The following is a 19,554-nucleotide window of genomic DNA, read 5'->3' as shown; positions in this document are numbered from 1 at the left end:
TCAGTATTAAAGGTGCAATATGTAATATTTTTACAGTAAAATATCCAAAAACCACTAGGCCAGTGTTATATATTTTGTTCACTTGAGTACTTACAATATCCCAAATGTTTCCAACTATTTGTAAACCGTGAGAAAATTGCAATTTTAACCAAGGCTCTGGGACGTGTGAGGAGTCGCCTGTCGATTGCGTTATACCCGCGTTACCCTCAGTTTCCGGTTTATTTTGTAGAAACCATGGAAACACCAAAGACGCTTTAAAATATTACATGTTTTAATAGACAAGGGAACAACTGTTTTGATATATTTATAGACAGAAAACTAATTGTTGTTATATATAGCTCAACATGTTTAGTCTTATTGTTTAAATCTAATTTTCTTGATTTTTTTTTTTTGCGAGTACCATGCTTTACCATGCCTCAGAGAAAAACACTATTCTGTCAAGTAGCTAACATAACATAATCAGATGCAGCTTTATTTTTAGTAACAGTAATACAGCATTTTCTCCATCTCACAATACGTTTTAAAATTAATTGCATGTCATCTATCAACACAAGCCATCCAGTATTTAATATGATATTGTAAAATCGATCTATCTTACTGCAGTGTGTAACAGTGTCTCACAGCAGCTGCCGAGCGAACCCACAGAGTTACGTTATAACATCATTTTCAACACACGCAAATGTATCTAATATGATAAACAGAGCTGTGTTACCTCATACTCATGACCGCAAAAGTGGAAGCAGCGCGGGCGACTGTGTCATAATAAAAGTTCCTCTGCTCGTGAGGCGTGTGTTGATCAATCGCTCCAGCTCCTCGTTCAGCTCCACAACACTCGCTCCTGCTCTGCTTCATACTACAGTAACGTTAATAATCGCATCCATGAACATGATTTCTTCCTGAGTCCAATCCCTATTCTTTTGCACCGTCCTTTGAGATGGAGACCACATGTCCCAAGATTCCGTTCTAAAACTTGGCGTCATCAAGCTTCGCCTTTGTTTTGAATAGGCTTCTAGTGACCTCTAGAGGACAAAATTATTACATACTGCACCTTTAACTCTTTCCCCGCCATTGACGGAAGTTTCCATCATTTGTAAGAAAACTCTTCCCCGCCATTTTTATAGGAATTTTCGACTTTCCACTGTCATAGGGTAGGGGCGCTATTACACATCTTCTAAAAGAGTACTTTTAGAATCTCCTGATCAGAACACAGGTGAAAAAGAAGCAGAAACAAACAATATCTTATGTAAGCAGATGCATATGTAAAAAAAAAAAAGAAAAAAAAGAAGTGATTATTAACATTAAACAGCACATAAATCAAAACTGCTAATGTTTCTGAATGAAATGTTGACCCAGGATGAGCTATAGGACTGTGAAGCTCTGGGGGTGTTGATGGAGTCGATCTACACCATCTGTGTTTTGACTATCGTTCTGAATCCCTTCTGGGTGTAGTCTTTGACTAAAACGCGTTTTTCTCAGCTTCTTGCTCGAAATGTTTTGATTAATTAAACTTTTTTTATGAAACTTACTCATATTAAAGTGTTGATAAATGCACATAGCTAGAATATTTTTTTGTTTAAAAGCAGAGACTCTGTTCTTTACGGAGCCCCGTACATGACATGCAAGAAAAAAATAATTGTGCTCACGATTTACTAATTTGTTCCCTTGATTTATAAATCATGTGCACGTTTTAGTAAATCGAGGGAACAAAATAGTAAATCGTGCACATGATTTAGCCTACTATTTTTTTCCTGCATGTCATGTCCGGGGCTCCGTAGTTCTTTCTTTTGATATATTGGATGTTAATACAACAAAGTATTCTACGGGCCATGAAACTTCTGTGAAAATGATCAAAAATGCTGGTGGTGGCTGGCAAATTAAAGAGTTAAACAGTATTCTTTATCATCAGATGTTATTTTGTTAATATATATTATAAATATTGTAAGTATAAATATTACCTTTTATTTGTCATTTACTGCAGCCCTGGCATCAGAGCCCATTGAAGTGGCAGCTCTAGGAAGACCTCTGTTTCCTGGTATGCTGTATGACTGCCGCAAGGATACCTTCATTCCAGGTGCTTTACCAACATAAAGAAAGAAATAAAGAAAATAAAGAAAAGTTTGTTATACTCACTTCACTAAATGCTGCATCACCAATTACCATTATAAAACCTGCATGTTTCTTCAACAGTACATCACTTCTTCATATGTAACTGTTAAAGACATTTCTCATTTCAGGTGTTACTCTGTGGAATAAGAAGTCACTGAGTGAAGATTTGGACACTCGTTCACAGCTCATGACAGATTTGAAGTTCAGTAGCTCAGACTCTCTCTCTAATAAGTCCAGTCTCCTGGATGTAAGTGCTTCCCTGAAGGCCAGCTTCTTAGGAGGACTGGTGGAGGTGGGAGGATCTGCCAAGTTCCTGCGTGACACCAAATCTTCAAACCAACAGTCCAGAGTTACAATGTATTACAAACAAACCACCAGATTCGAACAGCTCACAATGACTCAGCTGGGCCAGATCACCTACCCTCAGGTGTTTGAGCAGAAAACTGCAACTCATGTGGTCACTGGTGTACTATATGGAGCTCAGGCCTTCATGGTGTTTGATCTCACATTTTCAGAAGAGGAAAACAAGCAGGAGATTGAGGGAAAACTAGATGCCAAGGTCAAGAAAATCCCTGGATTTTTCACTGAGGGAAAAGGTGCTTTAAACATGACAGATATTGATAAGGAAATGACTGAGAGCATCACCTGCACATTTTATGGTGACGTCCGCCTTGATCAGAACCCCACCACTTACATGGAGGCCCTAGAGGTGTACAAGAAGCTCCCCAATATACTGAAGGAGAATCCAGANCCCATGACAGATCTGAAGTTCAGTAGCTCAGACTCTCTCTCTAGTAAGTCCAGTCTCCTGGATGTAAGTGCTTCGTTGAAGGCCAGCTTCTTGGGAGGGCTGGTGGAGGTGGGAGGATCTGCCAAGTTTCTGCGTGACACCAAATCCTCAAACCAACAGTCCAGAGTAACAATGTATTACAAAGAAACCACAAGATTTGAACAGCTCACCATGACCCAGCTGGGCCAGATCACCTACCCTCAGGTGTTTGAGCAGAAAACTGCAACTCATGTGATCACGGGTGTACTGTATGGAGCTCAGGCCTTCATGATGTTTGATCGGACATTTTCAGAAGAGGAAAACAAGCAGGAGATTGAGGAAGGACTGAATATCATGGTCAAGAAGATTCCTCTATTTTCCATTGAGGGAACAGGAGCTATAAAGATGACAGATGGTGATAAGAAAGTGGCTGAGAACATTGCCTGCACGTTTTATGGTGACTTCCGCCTTGATCATAACCCCACCACTTACATGGAGGCCCTGGAGGTGTACAAGAAGCTCCCCAATATACTGAAGGAGAATCCACAGAATGCAGTTCCAGTAAAAGTCTGGCTCTATCCTCTTTCTCTACTGGATACAAAAGCTGCTCAGTTGGAGAGAGAAATTAGCACGCCTCTGGTTTCCAACACTGTAGATATAATAGAGGGGCTGGAAGAGGCAGAGAGGACATGCAACGACCTCTCCAGAAAACCACTGGTGAATGTTTTCAGAGACATCAAAGACAGGCTGCAATCATTTCAGAATTCATTTAGCAGTCACAAGACAATGCTCCTGAAAGCTGTCAGCAGGGTCTTGCCTGCTATACGAGGAGGAGGGATGGAGGAGAAGTCACTGGAAGACATCCTGAAGATCCACTACAGCTCCCCTTTCAAAGCTGACAAGCTTAACCAGTGGTTAGATCTTGCAAAGTCTGAACTTGACCTCTTGAGTACTCAAACCAAGATTCTGGAGGGAATCAAAACTGAAGACTCAAACCATCTCAAGACCATCCTCCTTAATCCTGACATTGATGTTTTGGTGTGCTTGACCTTCACATCTCTGAAGTATGAAGACCAGTATCTTTCAACCCAGAAGGAGTTTGTGGAATCTGACAAGTTTAAAGAGCTAGATGTGGAAATGAAACCGCATTCTAACACATTAGCATCAGAAGAGTGGTTCAACAATCCTGATGTCATCTCTAAGATGAGAGAGAACTTATCTCTTTTCAAAAGTTTTTCAGAGGCTAATAAAGATGACAAGAGATACCGATTCATTGTGTCTGCCATCTCCGATCCATCCAGTCCAGGCTCCTCCATCTATCTGTATGAAAAAGGGAAGCTGACAAACAGACAGTTCCAGCCTGTGTCGAAGCCTCCCCCACCAGAAGTGAAGGCGGTCCTGGAGGGCAGTGTGTCCCTGAAACTGCAAAAGTCCCCGACTGGAGAAACTGTGCAGTACAGAGTGGAATACAAGGAGGTGAAAGCAGCTGAGGAACAGTGGCTTGTCATAAACACACCTGATGAAGACTTTAAGCTGACTGAGTTGGAGGTCAGAAAGCAGTACTTGATCCGCTACAGGATTGTGGGTAAAGTGGGAGTGAGTGAAGCCAGTGACACTATCAATCCCATAGGTAAGTGCCATATGCACATCTTTTTAAAAAAATATATAATTTGCTTCATTCACACAGTCAATGTTTGTATTAAATAAGGATATTTTTCTTACACAAACGCATCGATTCACTTCAGTAGGCCTTTATTAAGCCCCCAGAGCCGCATGGAGTACATTTTATGATTGATGGATGCACTTTTTTGGGTTTCAAAAAACTCATCCTTCAATCATTCTAAAGCTTAGAAGAGTCATGATATTTTTAATACAGGCATCCATTACAAGTCATCCAAGGGAACCATCATCTCGGGCTGATAGACACTAAACATAACAGTTCAATTTTCAATAATGGATTCTTGTTCCTGATATACATTAAAAAACAGACAATATCAGCAATGAAAATCTAATATATCAAACAGTACAACAATAGTACAATCTAGTACATCATCTTTGTGATCACCAGTCATTTAAGTGTTTAAAGGCCAATTAACATGTTCACTGGCACATTTTGAATCATGTAATTTAGGCCCTGTGTACACATGGTAATAAGATAATTTTGGTTGATCGTCTCACAAGTGCACAACGCTAAATACAGGTGTAAACAAGCTTGTCCACTTTCAACCACTTCCAGAGGTAGTTGAAAATACATTTGGATTGGTTTCGTAGTGTAGACGCTCGTATGGTCAAAATGACCAAAGTAATATCAAAGATGTTGACGCCAGTAAAACTGAAAAGTCTTATCACATTTGACACAACAAGGGTCCAACTGAGCCACGAGTTCATCTATCAAATCTTGATCAACTGACAGAAGCTTCAATGTACATATGCGGTAGCCAGAGCCTTTAACCGATGCACTCGCATGTCACGTCCTTAGCAGTGTCTTGTGCATGACATGCATTTGAGTCGTGTATACATAGAACACAAACTGATGGAAGTGCCTCCGGTAGAGAACAGTGACTGGATCAGATGACGCACAGCTCATTTCTCCATCACTAGCTATGTTCCCATCCACCTATTTTAATGCACATTTTGGGATATGGCATAAAAAAACACTGGATGGAAATGGCAAAATGTGCATTAATTCTAAAAGTGCGCATAAAAAACTTTGCGCTCAAATGAGCCGGATAATTTTCTTATCCGTTAAGAAAATCTCCAGATGCACATCAAATATTATATATATATATATATATATATATATATATATATATATATATATATATATTAGGGCTGTCAAACGATTAATCATGATTCATCATATACAAAATAAAAGTTTGAGTTTGCATAATATTTGTGGGTGTACTGTGTATAATTATTATGTATATATAAATACACACAAATTAATGTACATATTTAAGAGAAATATGTTATTTGTGTACAACATATTTTTATTTTATATATAATATAAATGATATAAAAATATAAATTAATACATATACTTGTAAATATTTCTCAAATATATACATGAATGTGTTTGTATTTATATATACATAATAATTACACACAGTACACCCACAAATATTATGCAAACTCAAACTTTTATTTTGTATATGATTAATCATGATTAATCGTTTGACAGCCCTATATATATATATATATATATATATATATATATATATATATACACACACACACACACACACACACCTTGATATACCGTGAAACCGCCAGAATCTTAAAAAAAAAAAAAATGTGATACAGATTTTTGGTCAAACCACCCAGCCAGCACTAATTAAATATTTACACTATAGACTAAATCAGGACAAAAGTGGATGAAAATGAACAAAAGAGAGGGATTAAAACACCAGGTACAAACAGCAATGTGTCTTCCTCATCTAACTGTGATCGGATTGACCAAAACACATCATGTGTAAACAGGGTCATAATTAGAAATGTGCATACACATTAAACACTTTCACATAACAGAGGAGTTTTCCATTGTAATAAACTCGACGAAACATGACTACTTTGAGGGCGTCATGACGATATATTCGTCACCACACAAGTGTGGCTTTATGTTAATGACTGTCCTACTACAGGATTTAACACAGAATAACAGCTCAATACCAGTTACAAAAGACACTGTAACAGTCTGTCACAGGCAATTCTAATTGGATTTTTCATCAATTAATTTAAATTATCATTTGACTAAGTTCTGGCCCACCATCTAGTGGCAAAATTTTTTGCCAAATTTAATTGCTGACCCCTGACATACAGTCTCCAAAGTGATATTGGATACAGCAGTAATGAAGGTGAGAGCACTTTATTACAGTTCATCAGAGTTGACTTATGGATATAAAGTTTACCAGTTTAAACACCACCTGAAAAGGCATAAAGTCTTTATATATTTGTTTACTGTTAGTTGTAACGAGTGTTTCTGTGTACTTCGCTGTGTATGTTGATGATAATGCAAGGGAGAGAGAGAGAGAGTTTATAGATAATATTTTAATGCACACATGCACTGTTTTATTAAGCTTACAGAGATTTTCTAGAGTGAAAACGGACGCTTCATATTTTGTCATGAAACTCATCTGTAAAGTTTTGTCCATCATTCGGACGGGGTACAGACGGTACAGCAGGCTTGTAGTAATATAGAGGATAAAAATAAGACAATATAAGTTATAATCGTAATTAAACTAAACTATACCTGTTCTATCTCCATGCAGCATATATTCACAGTTTCTGACATTACAGTGTGTCCTGACTAAAGGTCTTTGCACACTGCGTCCGAAATTTGCGTCCTAAATTTTTGCATGTTAAAAATAAATATGACCTCAAGTTGTGTCAATTACGTTTACACACTGCCTCCAAAACTTTCGTCCGTCATAAAAAATTTAGAACAGATTTGATTTTTGAAACCCCGGGAACAAACAAACATACGTGCACAACTCCGTTGATGCCCCGGAAAAACAAACTTCATCCTCTGTTCCCTTAACACTGGGTTCTTTGGGAAGCTAAAAAATGTCATCTTTCCCTCACAACCAAAAACACACTCCTTTGGTGATTTCGGAGGCTTCGTCCTCCGGAGGTCACATTTGAAGGCTGAATACTTCTCAAGGATGTCTTATTTAAGAAAAGTAACCATAATAAAATTGACTAATATTCATTGTGAGGTGGAAAATACTGTCATTTCTTTCTTACGTTGCAACCTAACAGTTATTTTTCTTAAATGAGACTGCCTCGATGATGTATACAGCGTTCAAAGGGTGCAGCCCCTGAATTGGGACACAACCATTGTTGTAAAATCTCTCGGCTTCCATATACCCAACGAAACGCGTTGATAGGCGTGCTCATGCTCTGGGTGATGTGTGTGCGCACGCTTATCAGGGAGAAGTGCCTATACAAGGAATTTCGCCCTTTATTACGTGATAAAGGGCCATACTAGAAAAAAACTCTCCGAAACCGGAAGTAGTCATTTGGCACAGAAATGCTCCGTCATACGCCCAACTCGTGTTTTGAAACTTTGGCCATGTTTAGCATGAGAATCCAGATCTTTAACTGTGTAAATAAGTCAGAATGCATGAAATAGCATTATACCCCCCCTTTAATGCACCTTTCTGGTACTGCTAATGAATATGCTGGGTAAATTAATCTTGATATCCCTTCCATCTTTGTTAATAAATTCTTCCAAAATGTAAGAAGGCTAGGCTAGAGCTAGGTTAGGTGTGTTATTTACATATAACCCTATGTATACTATCCCTTGTCAGGTTGTATAGTTCGTAGTTCTGGCCTCCTCCTGAGGGAGTTGTTAGGCCATATGCCCATTATCCCCTTGCTATGTAGGTGCAATTGTTGAGTTTAACAGCTAGGTTTTAGACTTCCTGATGCTGTTATCTCAGGTGGTAGGCCCTTATCTTTGCATAGATAAGTTATGCAGTGTTGCTAGGCCCCACTTTCTAGAACTTTTATGCTATGGAAAATGTGTTCTTTCCTCTGAGCTACTTGTTTTCTTTTATCAAGTTTGAGTTGACGTTGCTAGTGTTTAGCATCCATCCTCTGTGGCTCAGTACAGATTTGAGAATCTGTATGGAGAAAATTATTTTCCTTTAAAAATAGCATCAAAGCGTTGTGTAAAATTACTTTGAAGTTCTAGACTTTTGCCCTACATTATATGTGAGCTTACTTATGCTGCCACAGGTTAGCACCTGTTCTCATAATAGCAGGCTTTTTCATGTAGCTGCTTTTGGAGACATTGGTGACCTAATATTCCCCATTTGTTGGTTTATTGGTGTTACTGAGTGCATCACCTTTTGGATTGCATACTCAGGGTAGTATAGAACCACTTTTTGAGAAAAACTTGTTTCTATTAGCTCCCTTTTTGTGATCTTGTATTGCATATAATTTTGATTGTAGGCTCTTACGGTTAATTAGCCTCCTTCTAGTTACCAATTGTATTTCTAACAAGTGCTGTTAGCTGATCATAGTTTGCTCACATAGTTTACAGCATTTCACGAGCTGAAGCCACGTGTCATTAGAATGGTAGGCCCCAACAGGCCTCCTTTCTAGTTCACATGTTGGCACAGTTTGTGTTTTATTTTGCAAACAGGCTGAACGCCACTTGTTGCTGAGATTGTAGACCCCGCGGGGCCTCCTTTTTAGCTGACTTGTTGGCAGGATGCCTGGGAATCTGAGAACCCATACCACCATCGGCCACGCCCCACCTCTGTTGAGTAGGCCTTAAGCAGGCCTCTCGTGGAGTATGGCGGCTTAATGTGCATTCCTTCTCTAAGTAGTGCGTGAAAGGTTTTTCACTGAATGCATGGCCTGATGGTTGATATGGTCTTGGACTGGCTGATGCCATGTGGTTACTACGGTAGGCCCTAATAAGGCCTCCTTTTGGTTTACATGTTGGCACAGTGTGTGTTATATGGACAAACGGGCTGAATGCCACTTGTTGCTGAGATCGTTGGCCCTATAGGCCTCCTTTTTAGCTGACATACTGGCAGGATGCTTGTGAATCCAATACCACCATCGGCCATGCCCCACCTCTGTTGAGTAGGCCTTAAGGAGGCCTCTCTTGGAGTATGTGGCGTAATATGCACTCCTTTTAGAAACTAATCTTTGAATGCATGGCCTAATGGTTTGTATTGTTATAGTCGCCACCTGCTGATGCCATATGTTTACTAAGGTAGGCCTCTTCTCGGCCTCCGGTGTAGCATTTGGAGTTCAGCTGCGTACTCTTCTCGCTGTGAGAATTTATGGTGCTTTTCCGAGTACTTTGAGTGCCTAGCCCCTCAGGGTGTATGCTGTGGTGAAACCTTACTGAGGTTTGGTTTGAACTGCATCTGTCTCCCTGAGCCTGATCTTACGCTAGTTGAGCTAATAGCCACCTAGATGTCTAAGGTGGATCTATTCAGTGCTCCTAGAGATGGCCACTGGACTTATGCCATATGTCTAAAGGTTGCTAGGCCCTATGGGCTGCCTTTTTCAACATAGTGGTATATAGGGTTGGGAACCGAGAACCGGTTCTCATCCGGAACCAGTAGTGTTTATTGAAAAGAACCGGAACGTGCAAGATTTCTAAGTTTCGGTTCCGAAAACGGTTCTGTTGTGATGGGTGGGCGAAGTGCGGGGAGCATATCCTTTAATAGAGACGTCTCACCTCATGAATATTATAGCAATGAATGCACTGAAAAGCCCTCGCGCTACTCTATACGTCAGATTTCAATAATGTAGAGAGAGAGAGAGAACAAAGCTGCACGATTAATCTTTAAAAGATCACATTCTCGATTTCATCACCCACATGATCTAATTCTTAAATTTATTATTCAGACAGAAGCGCTGATGTTACCGATCAAAATATAATAAATTACCTTCTGAAAGTAACTGAACTTCAAATAACGACTGTATCGATTGCACTATTACGCCACTAGGTGGCAACAAAATTACTATTAAAAATGTGTCTATCACTGAATCATTATTTCAGAAACAAGTCTTTATGAATCTAACTTACAAAAATATTCTGTTTCACCTGTCTGGATCTTACATGTGTGTTCAAACATCTTGTCTAATTTGTGGTAACACTTTACAATAAGGTTCATTTATGAACTAACAAATGCAGTAACAAATGTATTCACTCATGGTTAATCTTTGTTAATGTTAGTTAATAAAAATACAGCCGTTGATAGTTTGATCATGTTACTTCACAGTGGATTAACTAATGTTAACACATACAACTCTTGATTTTAATAATGTATTAGTAAATGTTGAAATTAACATTAACAAAGATTAATAAATGCTGTAGAAATGCAGTTCATTATTAGTTCATGTTAATGTAGTTAACTTATGTTAACTAATGAACCTTATTGTAAAATGTTAGCAAATATGAGATTAGCAGTCTGTTAAACTCATTTTACAAGTGTAATAAACAAAAAAAAGATGGTTTGAGTCAAGTATTGTGCATATTTCCCTTACTACTATTTTCTATTAGTTGTTTAATTATTTTAATGGAACCGGAACCGGAATCGTTAGGCAGAACCGGAATCGGAACCGGAAAATTTCTTACGATTCCCATCCTTAGTGGTATATGTTGACGTGTATTTCTCTCTGAGAACCTTTATATACACTTCTGGTTGGCCAGGGGCCCAGATGATATTTAACCTCCTTTGTGTCGGTTATTTATCGTTCTTCTGTGCCTAAGAACACTGCCACAAGCTGATGCCACGTGTCTGTTGAGGTGGTAGGCCCGCACGGGCCTTCCTCGACTGTGTTGGCGTATGTTGTACTCCTCTTGCTTGAAAGAGTAAAAAGGTGCTTTTACTGAGTACACTGCTCATTGGATTGTCCTCATCTCCTGTTATTATCCCTCCACCGAAGATGGCATTATTAAATGCCCGTTCTTTGGTGAACAAGACCTTCTTACAAAATGACTTTTACTCAGCTCACAACAATTTATTGTCCTCCGTACTCCACTGTGGATTTTATACAGCAATTCTCTGAATTGATGGCAATATTGCCACAAATTATGATCGCTTTCTATTGGTGGGCGACTTTAATATTCATGTCTGCTGTCCATCTAACCCCTTATCACATGAGTTTCTTAATATTATCAATGCTTTTAATCTTTCCCAGTGGATCAGTGACTCTACACATATTCTGGGACATACGTTGGATCTTGTACTCTCATATGGGTTTGATGTGACTGATGCTGTGCTCTCAGATTTTATGATCTCTGACCATAAGCCTATATTATTCACACTGTCTCTTCCAGAGCTCTCTCATTTTTCTAGTACAACTGTAAGTCTTTCTCGTTTCTACTCATCTCAGTTTAGCACAAATTTTAACTTGTATTTTGCTGAATGTTGCTCACAATTGAACTTGGATGAACCGATATTCTTGAGATATTTTAGTGACAAAATTACGAACTTAAGACAATTTTCCCATATCAGCCATTTTGACTGTCGGCCATTTAATTTTGTTCAAAAATGCTGTATTTTATGAACGCATTAGCGTATTGTTACGAAACTCAGTATGAGTCATCAGCACAAGGTCCCGAAGGAGCCTGAGAAGTTTCAAACCAGCGCCACCTAGTGTGTTTTTTTCATATGCTTGTAACTTTTGATCTGTTTGACTTATTTTCACGGGAGTCATATCCTTAGTGATTTTGTTCTTGTGATATTATTCACCCCAAATTTTTAAAATTAATTATTGATTCGATTGGCCCAGGTCTATTGTCTCTTATTAATAAGTGTCTCGTAACTGGCTTTGTTCCTGCTGACCTTAAAGTCGCTACAGTCATCATGCTCAAGAAGCCTTCTTGGACCCCACTGTCCTAAAAATGTTCATACAATTTCTGTTTTGCCTTTTATTTCAAATGTTTTAGAGAAAATTGTGCTGAATCAACTTCACACTTTATGACTAGCAATTCTATTTATGAGGTATTTCAGTCTGGTTTTAAGTCTGCTCACAGCACCGAGTCTACCCTTTTGAGAGTGTTAAATGACATCTACTGCTCCACTGACTCTGGGGACTCTGTGGTTCTTATTCTTTTAGATTTATCAGCTGCTTTTGATACCATAGACCACTCTTTACTATTATCTAGACTTAAGTCTTGGGTAGGTTAAAAGCTAACGCTCTGAAATGGTTTCATTCATACCTATCTGACAGAAAACTTTTAGTGAAACTGGGTAATTTTTCTTCTTCCCCCGCTCCTCTGACCTGTGGCCTTCCTCAAGGCTCTATTTTAGCTCCCTCTCTATTCTCTCTGTACATGCTCCCTCTGGGCTCTATCCTACGAAAGCATGAGGTGTCTTTTCATTTTTATGCGGATGACACTCAAATCTATCTTCCAGTCAAGAAAAACAATTCCACTGCGATCACCTCTCTTCTCCAATGTTTAGAGGAGGTTAAATTATGGCTAGCCCAAAACTTCCTCTTCTTAAACAAGGACAAGACTGAGGTAATTGTTTTCGGTCCCAATGAGAACTCTCAGTGTATAAGCCCTGAGCTAGAAAGTAGAGATGTTCCGATACCATTTTTTCCCTCCCAATACCAATACTCGTGGTTTGGGTATCGGCCGATACCGAGTACCGATACCAGTGTGTTAAAAGAAAAAAGGAAAAGATCATACTACGCCTGCATAACTGTGATATTATCATTGTGGTAAGGTCTGGCTCAGGTTAAACCCTTTGTAAAACATGTATAAATACAGGAAATGGAAGCCATTTTTTTAAATTATTTTAAATGTTTAAATAGAACAGTATAAAACAGTAGTGCAACAGCAATTTAACTAAATAAGTATAGGAATATATATATATATTTTAAATAAAGTGCAGCCACAATATTGTAAAATAAAAAAGGCATTTCAATAGAAAAGTATAAAACAGTAGTCCAACAGCAACTTAACTAAATAAATATAGGAATATATATATAAATAAAGTGGAGCCACAATATTGTAAAAAAAAGAAAAAGAAAAAAAAAGGCATTTAAATTTTTAAATAAAACAGGATAAAACAGTAGCCCAACAGCAACTTCAATGATTCCTTTAAAAAAAACTTAAAGTGCAGCCATTATGTAATAAAAAGGCATTCAAACCTTCAAATAGTGCAGTATTTAACAATAGTGCAAAACCAACCTATAAAGTAAACATAAACAAAAATACAAATCAAAAGAGTAGCAGCTACATATTAAACAAAAAATACTTTACATTCAAGTAGGCTACACATTGCAGTAGTATTTAAGCAATTTAGTATTGCTCATAATTTCAAGAGCAAAGGCAGATTCTTCTTCAAGAAGATGAGCATTTCTGCCCTCTCTCCTCCTAGCCTGTTCCTTCTTGCATCAATAATGTTGGATGCTACACTGAACAGTCTCTCACTGTCAACACTGGTACAAGGAGCACAGAGAAACTTTGCAGCAGTGGCAGCCAGGGTGGGAAAACGAATTTGGTTGACTCCCCAGTACTGGAATGGGCTGTCTGAGCGTGGGACCGTTTGCTCTGTCAAATATGTCTGTATTTGATTTTGAACTTGTGTGCTATTGCTACTTGCCCCATGTTCCTCATCATGCTCCTGCAGGATTTCCTCAAACAGGCCTTTCAAGCTGCTCTTTCTGCTGCTGCTGCTGTCTGGCTGTGCTTCTAGACGTGGGGCTTTATGGGGGTTTTCTGGCACTGTCTCTGCTCCCTCAGGTGTCGTCCTGCTCAGTAACGCTGCCTCCATCTTCTCCACTTCTTGGGTCAGAGCATCTTTGGCATGCTTGTTGCTGTCTGCTCCTGTGAAGTATCTAAAAACAATGAAAAATAATAAATAAATGTCTTAATGTGTAAAATAAACATATAAACAACCTCTATAGTAGCTTTTAGTGGTAACATATTAATGCAACAGTAATCAATAATAATGCAATATCTAGTTATCCAAAACAACATTTAAAAATTTTGTTTATAATATAGACATTTAATAAACATATTAGACATACCTGTCTTTGAATCGTGGGTCTAAAAGAGTGGCAACTGCATACAAGGGCTCATTCTCGATATTCTTGAATCTTTTCTGGACAGCCTCAAGAAGGGTTGTTTTCATGGTTTTTATACCCGTGTCCCCCTCGTTCTCCCGAGCAAGCAGGCGTTTCAGCACTGTGACTGAGAGAATGACTTCAGCTGCAGAAGAGGTGGAGGAGCTAATCTGTCTGGTCAGTTCTTCAAATGGTGCCAGAACAATGATGATTTTCTCCAGTAAAGCCCACTGGTAAGACGTAAGGGTCACTGGCAGGTCGTGGTCAGCTCCATAAGCTGAAATTGACCACCAGCACCACCAGCTGGAGAGTGTGGGCGAAGCATCCCAAACTTGCTACATCCATCTCATCCATGGCTTTCTTCATGTTGCTAGCGTTGTCGCGCAAAACAACTTGAACGTTGGACTTGGGGATTTTCCATTTTACTAGCATCTCTTCAATTGCTTCGGCAATTGATGTGCCAGTATGTGACCCTCAGAACTCGTTCGCGTGCAGCACCGCACTTCGAGGGGTAAATGTTGACTCTCTGTCCACCCAGTGTGACGTTAAACTTAGCAAAGATATGGGGCACACGTCGGAGCTCCAAATGTCTGTGGTAAAGCTGATTGCATGCACGTCTTTCAGCATACACAAAATGTGTTCTCTAACTGTCTCGTATAATTTGGGTAGCGCAGTTTCAGAAATATATTTACGACCTGGCAAACAGTACCTTGGCTCCAAATGCTCCATTAAGTGGCGAAATCCCACATTTACGACGACAGAAAGGGGTTGGTCATCCAGGACAATAAACTCCACAATTTTGTCGGTTATCTTTGTTGCTTTTTGGCTGTCTTTGGGGAATTTATCTTGTCGCTGGAAGGCAGTTTCCAGAGTTTGCTGCTGCAGTTTGTCCTTTTTTTTTACCCTTAGCTTTGGTGAATTCGTCGTGCTCTTTAGTGTGACGCGTCTTCAAATGTTTGATTAAGTTGCTGGTGTTGAAATTTGCAACATTCGTGCCACCCCTCGAAATTGCTTCTTTGCATATGTTGCATTTCGCCGTCTTACTGGTGGGAAAATCCACTGTAAAGTACTGCCAAACTGCCGACATGATGCGTTAACGTTAGCTCTATGCTCCTTTTAAGGAGAAGTCAGGTGGTCAGTTCTTCTGTTCTTCTTCGGTGCCTGGACTCCAGTACTCGCCGATTCCGATGCCAGCATTTTCGGCAGTATCGGAGGCATTTCCGATACTGGTATCGGAATCGGAACAACTCTACTAGAAAGTTTATCCACTTTTAGATCGACACGGGTGCAGAACCTAGGTATTATTATTGACCAGCATTTAAAATTTGATAGACATATCTCCTCTGTTATTGGATCCAGTTTTTATCAGCTCCATTTACTGTCTAAAATTAAAAACTTTCTCACTCCAAAAACTCTCGGAATGGCTGTTCATGCGTTCGTTACATCGCGTCTAGATTACTGTAATTCCTTATATTGCGGTATATCTAAATCTCAAATTGCGCGACTTCAGCTTGTCCAAAATGCTGCTGCCAGACTTCTTTTAAAATGTCGTAAACATGAACACATTACTCCTATTCTTAGATCCCTTCACTGGTTGCCGATTTGTCAGAGAATAGACTTTAAAATTCTTCTCTTCGTTTATAAATCCGTACATATCAAAGCTCCTGTCTATTTATTTGAACTCCTTCATCCCTATACTCCACCCAGAAGCCTCCGTTCTTGTGATCAGGCTTTGTTGGTCGTTCCACGCGCTAGACTAAAGCGTAGAGGGGAGTGTGCATTTGTGGTGGCAGGGCCACGACTTTGGAATACCCTGCCTTTAGAGATTAGGCTGGCCCCTTCCTTGTCTATTTTTAAGTCCTTGCTAAAAACTTTTTTATTTTCCTTAGTGTACCGACTACTGTGATATGTTAAACTTTTAATGGGTGGTTTTATATTTTCTTCTGGTTTATTTATTGTGTATGTGTGTTATTCTTGCTTTTCTGTAAAGCACTTTGGTCAGCCTGGGGGCTGTTGGAAATGTGCTATACAAATAAAATTGAACTTGAACTCTCTCTTTTGAGGAAGGCCTTCTGTAGGCTCACCTTGGGCTGTTGGCCATAGGGAATGCCGTCACTGACAGCCTGGTGTAGAGGTCTGCGTGGGACTGTTTTTTTCGTCCCGCTCCCACCCGCTCCCGCAAGGTTCTATTCCGCACGAACCCGCTCCCGCCTAAAATTCACTCTGTGTTCACCCGCTACCCGCATATAGTGATTTTCTTACCGACCCGACGGGTCCCGCTAATCGTTTCCAGAATCTCGCGTTTAAACTTCCCCTAAAGAAAGCGAGTGATTGGGGATAACAAATATAAAATGTTGCATATCAAGATGTGTTATTTGTCTATGATGCTGTGAACACCCTAACAAATGTCAGAGAAAAAATGTTGGCTTACTAGCTATACTGCAAAATGAAATCTATAACATCCACGCAAGAACAGAATGACGCTGACAGACGACTGTTTCAAGAACATCTCTCCTCCAAAATCCGATCACAAAGGTTGAATGTTCTCTGAAGGTGCACTCGCACAGACCTCTAATGCAAATAACACATCTTGCCAGGTTTCTCAGGACAGGGAACTGGGGACTGTGTGAACGGCAGCACTGCAGAAAGTTTTGTTCACTTCAAGTTCAAGCACAGATGCGCATATGTCAGATCATTTCGGGAGCGACAGGATTATTGTCAGACCGCCCGCTCCCGCCTAATGCACACTATAGTTACCGACCGCAATCCGCCTTTCATTCAAAATTTAATCCCGCGCAGCAAGAAATCTTATTGGGTCCCGCGGGAATGCAGACCTCTAGCCTGGTGTGACCGAGGGTGAGTTGCTAAGCGTTTCCTTCGAAACTGCTCGACGTTTGTCAGCCATATTTTTTGGCATGCACTCTCCTCAAGCATGGAGACGTGGGTATATCGTTCCCCATAGCGTTTTTGCAAACGCAGAGCAAGTTCCCTTTCAAAAGGGAACGTCTCAGGTTACGTATGTTACCATGGTTCCCTGAGAACAGGGAACAAGACTCTGCATTCCTTGCCATGCTTCGGGATGCCTGCCTGGAGAGCAGAAACAACGTCAGCCTCAGAGGTGTGGAAATACTTTGAAATTAATGATGACAACACACACATTGTGAACTGCATACTTTCAATCACAATTCGTTATCGATTACTGAAGGTGGGATAGGCGGAATCGCGCTGAATGACACAGACCAGAACCGCTTTCTCTTTCTTGCGCACAATTCAAGTTCTCTCAGACAGCACGCGATCTGTTCTCTCTGCGCCTGAATGGTCAAATGCACACATAGTTGTCAAAATTTCCATGGTGTGGAGTAGTGTTGTCAAAAGTACCGGTACTTCGGTACCAAGTCGGTACTGAAATTTTGAAAATGTGACGATACCTGCATTTCTGTAGTACCGGTAGTACCGAGAATCCGGGTATATTCGGTACCCACTGATAGGGCTGTGGCAGTATTTACGTGAATATGACACGAGTGAAGCACAAAGCTTTGTTTACAAAAGAAATAATAGGTTAGGAATTAATGTGACATCGCTGCCATGGAAAATTTTGGTTCATGCAGAATGAGAGGTACGTGAGTCTGTACATTTAAGCTTTGTATTCTGTTTTGTCAATCGCGATCTGGTCACCTGATTATCAGAGAATTTAACAATATTCCATTAGTTATTCCACTGAACATGGAATCTCTGTTTCTTTACACAAATCTTCACTCATGCATAAACGTTTCTTCCTTTGGTTCGCTTTTAATTAGGCCTATCATATTCGCATTCTTTACTGTGGTAAAGTAGAAAAAACACAGTAGGACAGAACCTTTTTTGCTTGCACGTCAGTTTCTATTTAACACAGTTTGTGCTTGTTTTTAGACTTTATAAGGCGCGTCAAGTTTATTTGTATAGCGCGTTTCACACACCGGTAATTTTTACTTTCGCTTTCTCTGGCAGCGCAAAACCAAACATAGCCTGAATGTCTTGCCCCTGCGGAGGATAAAACTCGCTCTTCAGACCTTTTACAACAAGTGTCAGTTGCTTGTAACATCAGGAGATAACATGAAGATATTATTAAAGAGAAATGGTCTCTTTCCTGCTCGTGACCCACATTCCTCTCAAAGCGCAGAGCGGTAGGCTATCAAAGACTATAGAATAACGGGACTTTTGGGATCTTTGTGTGGAAATAAACTAATGTTTTTTGAAATAATATTTAACTTTCTTATTATTTAGGTTACCATTATTTATTGATATTTATTTCATAGTTTTACAGGCTGTAGTGTGTTGTTTCACTGACAGAATAGCTAATTTTTTATAAACACGCACGTCTGTTACCCCTGTTGAAAAAAACAGCATATGCTGGTAAGGTAGATTTTGAAGCTGGTATGGTGGTTTGAGCTGGTCCATGCTGGTCCAGGTCCAGTTTAGGGCTAGGATGGACCAGCAGGACCAGTTTAGGACTAGCACTTGACCAGCATACCAGATTCAAAACCTACCTTACCAGCATATGCTGTTTTTTTCAACAGTACAAAATAGATGTTTGAGCATATATTTTTTTATTTTTTTTTATATTTCAAAATTTATTTCATTGAGGTAGCCTATATATACACACACACACACACACACACACACACACACACACACACACACACACACACACACACACACACTCCAAATCATATTTAATGTTTTTAAAATAGGCTATATAAAATAGTAAAATAGTTCCAATAGATTGTGCTGTGGTACCGAAATTGGTACAGAGAACCATTGGTACAGGTATTAACCTAATTTTACAGGTTTTGGTATTAACACAATTATAGCTTGTTTCATTTTTGTTAATAATGTATTACTTTCTAAGCATTCCTTCAGTGCTTCAAAGAGCATTTCTCTTATAGCAGACCAGAAAAAAAATTATAAAAGTTAGTTGTAAGTCCATCTTGACCTGGTGACTTCCCTACAGCCATTTTCTTTATAGCTGTATCAATTACTTCAATTTTTAATTCAGAGTCACAATTCGTTTTAAAATCTGGGTCACTTTTAGGAATAAAAGGATCTACTTTTTTGATAAAATTTTGCCTCAGAAAAGGATGATGAAT

The 19,554-nt window shown here is 39.4% G+C and overlaps 2 protein-coding genes across 2 annotated transcripts in view; one reads left to right on the top strand and one right to left on the bottom strand.

The window, feature by feature from the left end:
* Positions 1 to 19,554, bottom strand: part of LOC125244089 (gastrula zinc finger protein XlCGF57.1-like) — a 130,157-nt gene that overhangs the window by 67,067 nt on the left and 43,536 nt on the right. The window lies entirely within an intron of this gene.
* The window catches only part of LOC125249158 (stonustoxin subunit alpha-like), a 29,188-nt gene continuing 11,487 nt past the window's right edge, over positions 1,854 to 19,554 (top strand). Inside the window, exons 1-3 of the mRNA XM_048161380.1 lie at positions 1,854 to 1,869; positions 1,979 to 2,071; positions 2,235 to 4,505. Of these exons, the coding sequence (XP_048017337.1) occupies positions 1,854 to 1,869; positions 1,979 to 2,071; positions 2,235 to 4,505 (2,380 nt within the window). The remainder of the gene's footprint in view (positions 1,870 to 1,978; positions 2,072 to 2,234; positions 4,506 to 19,554) is intronic.

This window comes from Megalobrama amblycephala, linkage group LG1 (assembly GCF_018812025.1).
Source record: "Megalobrama amblycephala isolate DHTTF-2021 linkage group LG1, ASM1881202v1, whole genome shotgun sequence".
In the NCBI taxonomy this organism is placed as follows: Eukaryota; Metazoa; Chordata; class Actinopteri; order Cypriniformes; family Xenocyprididae; genus Megalobrama; species Megalobrama amblycephala.
This window is presented reverse-complemented; position numbering and strand designations above follow the sequence as displayed.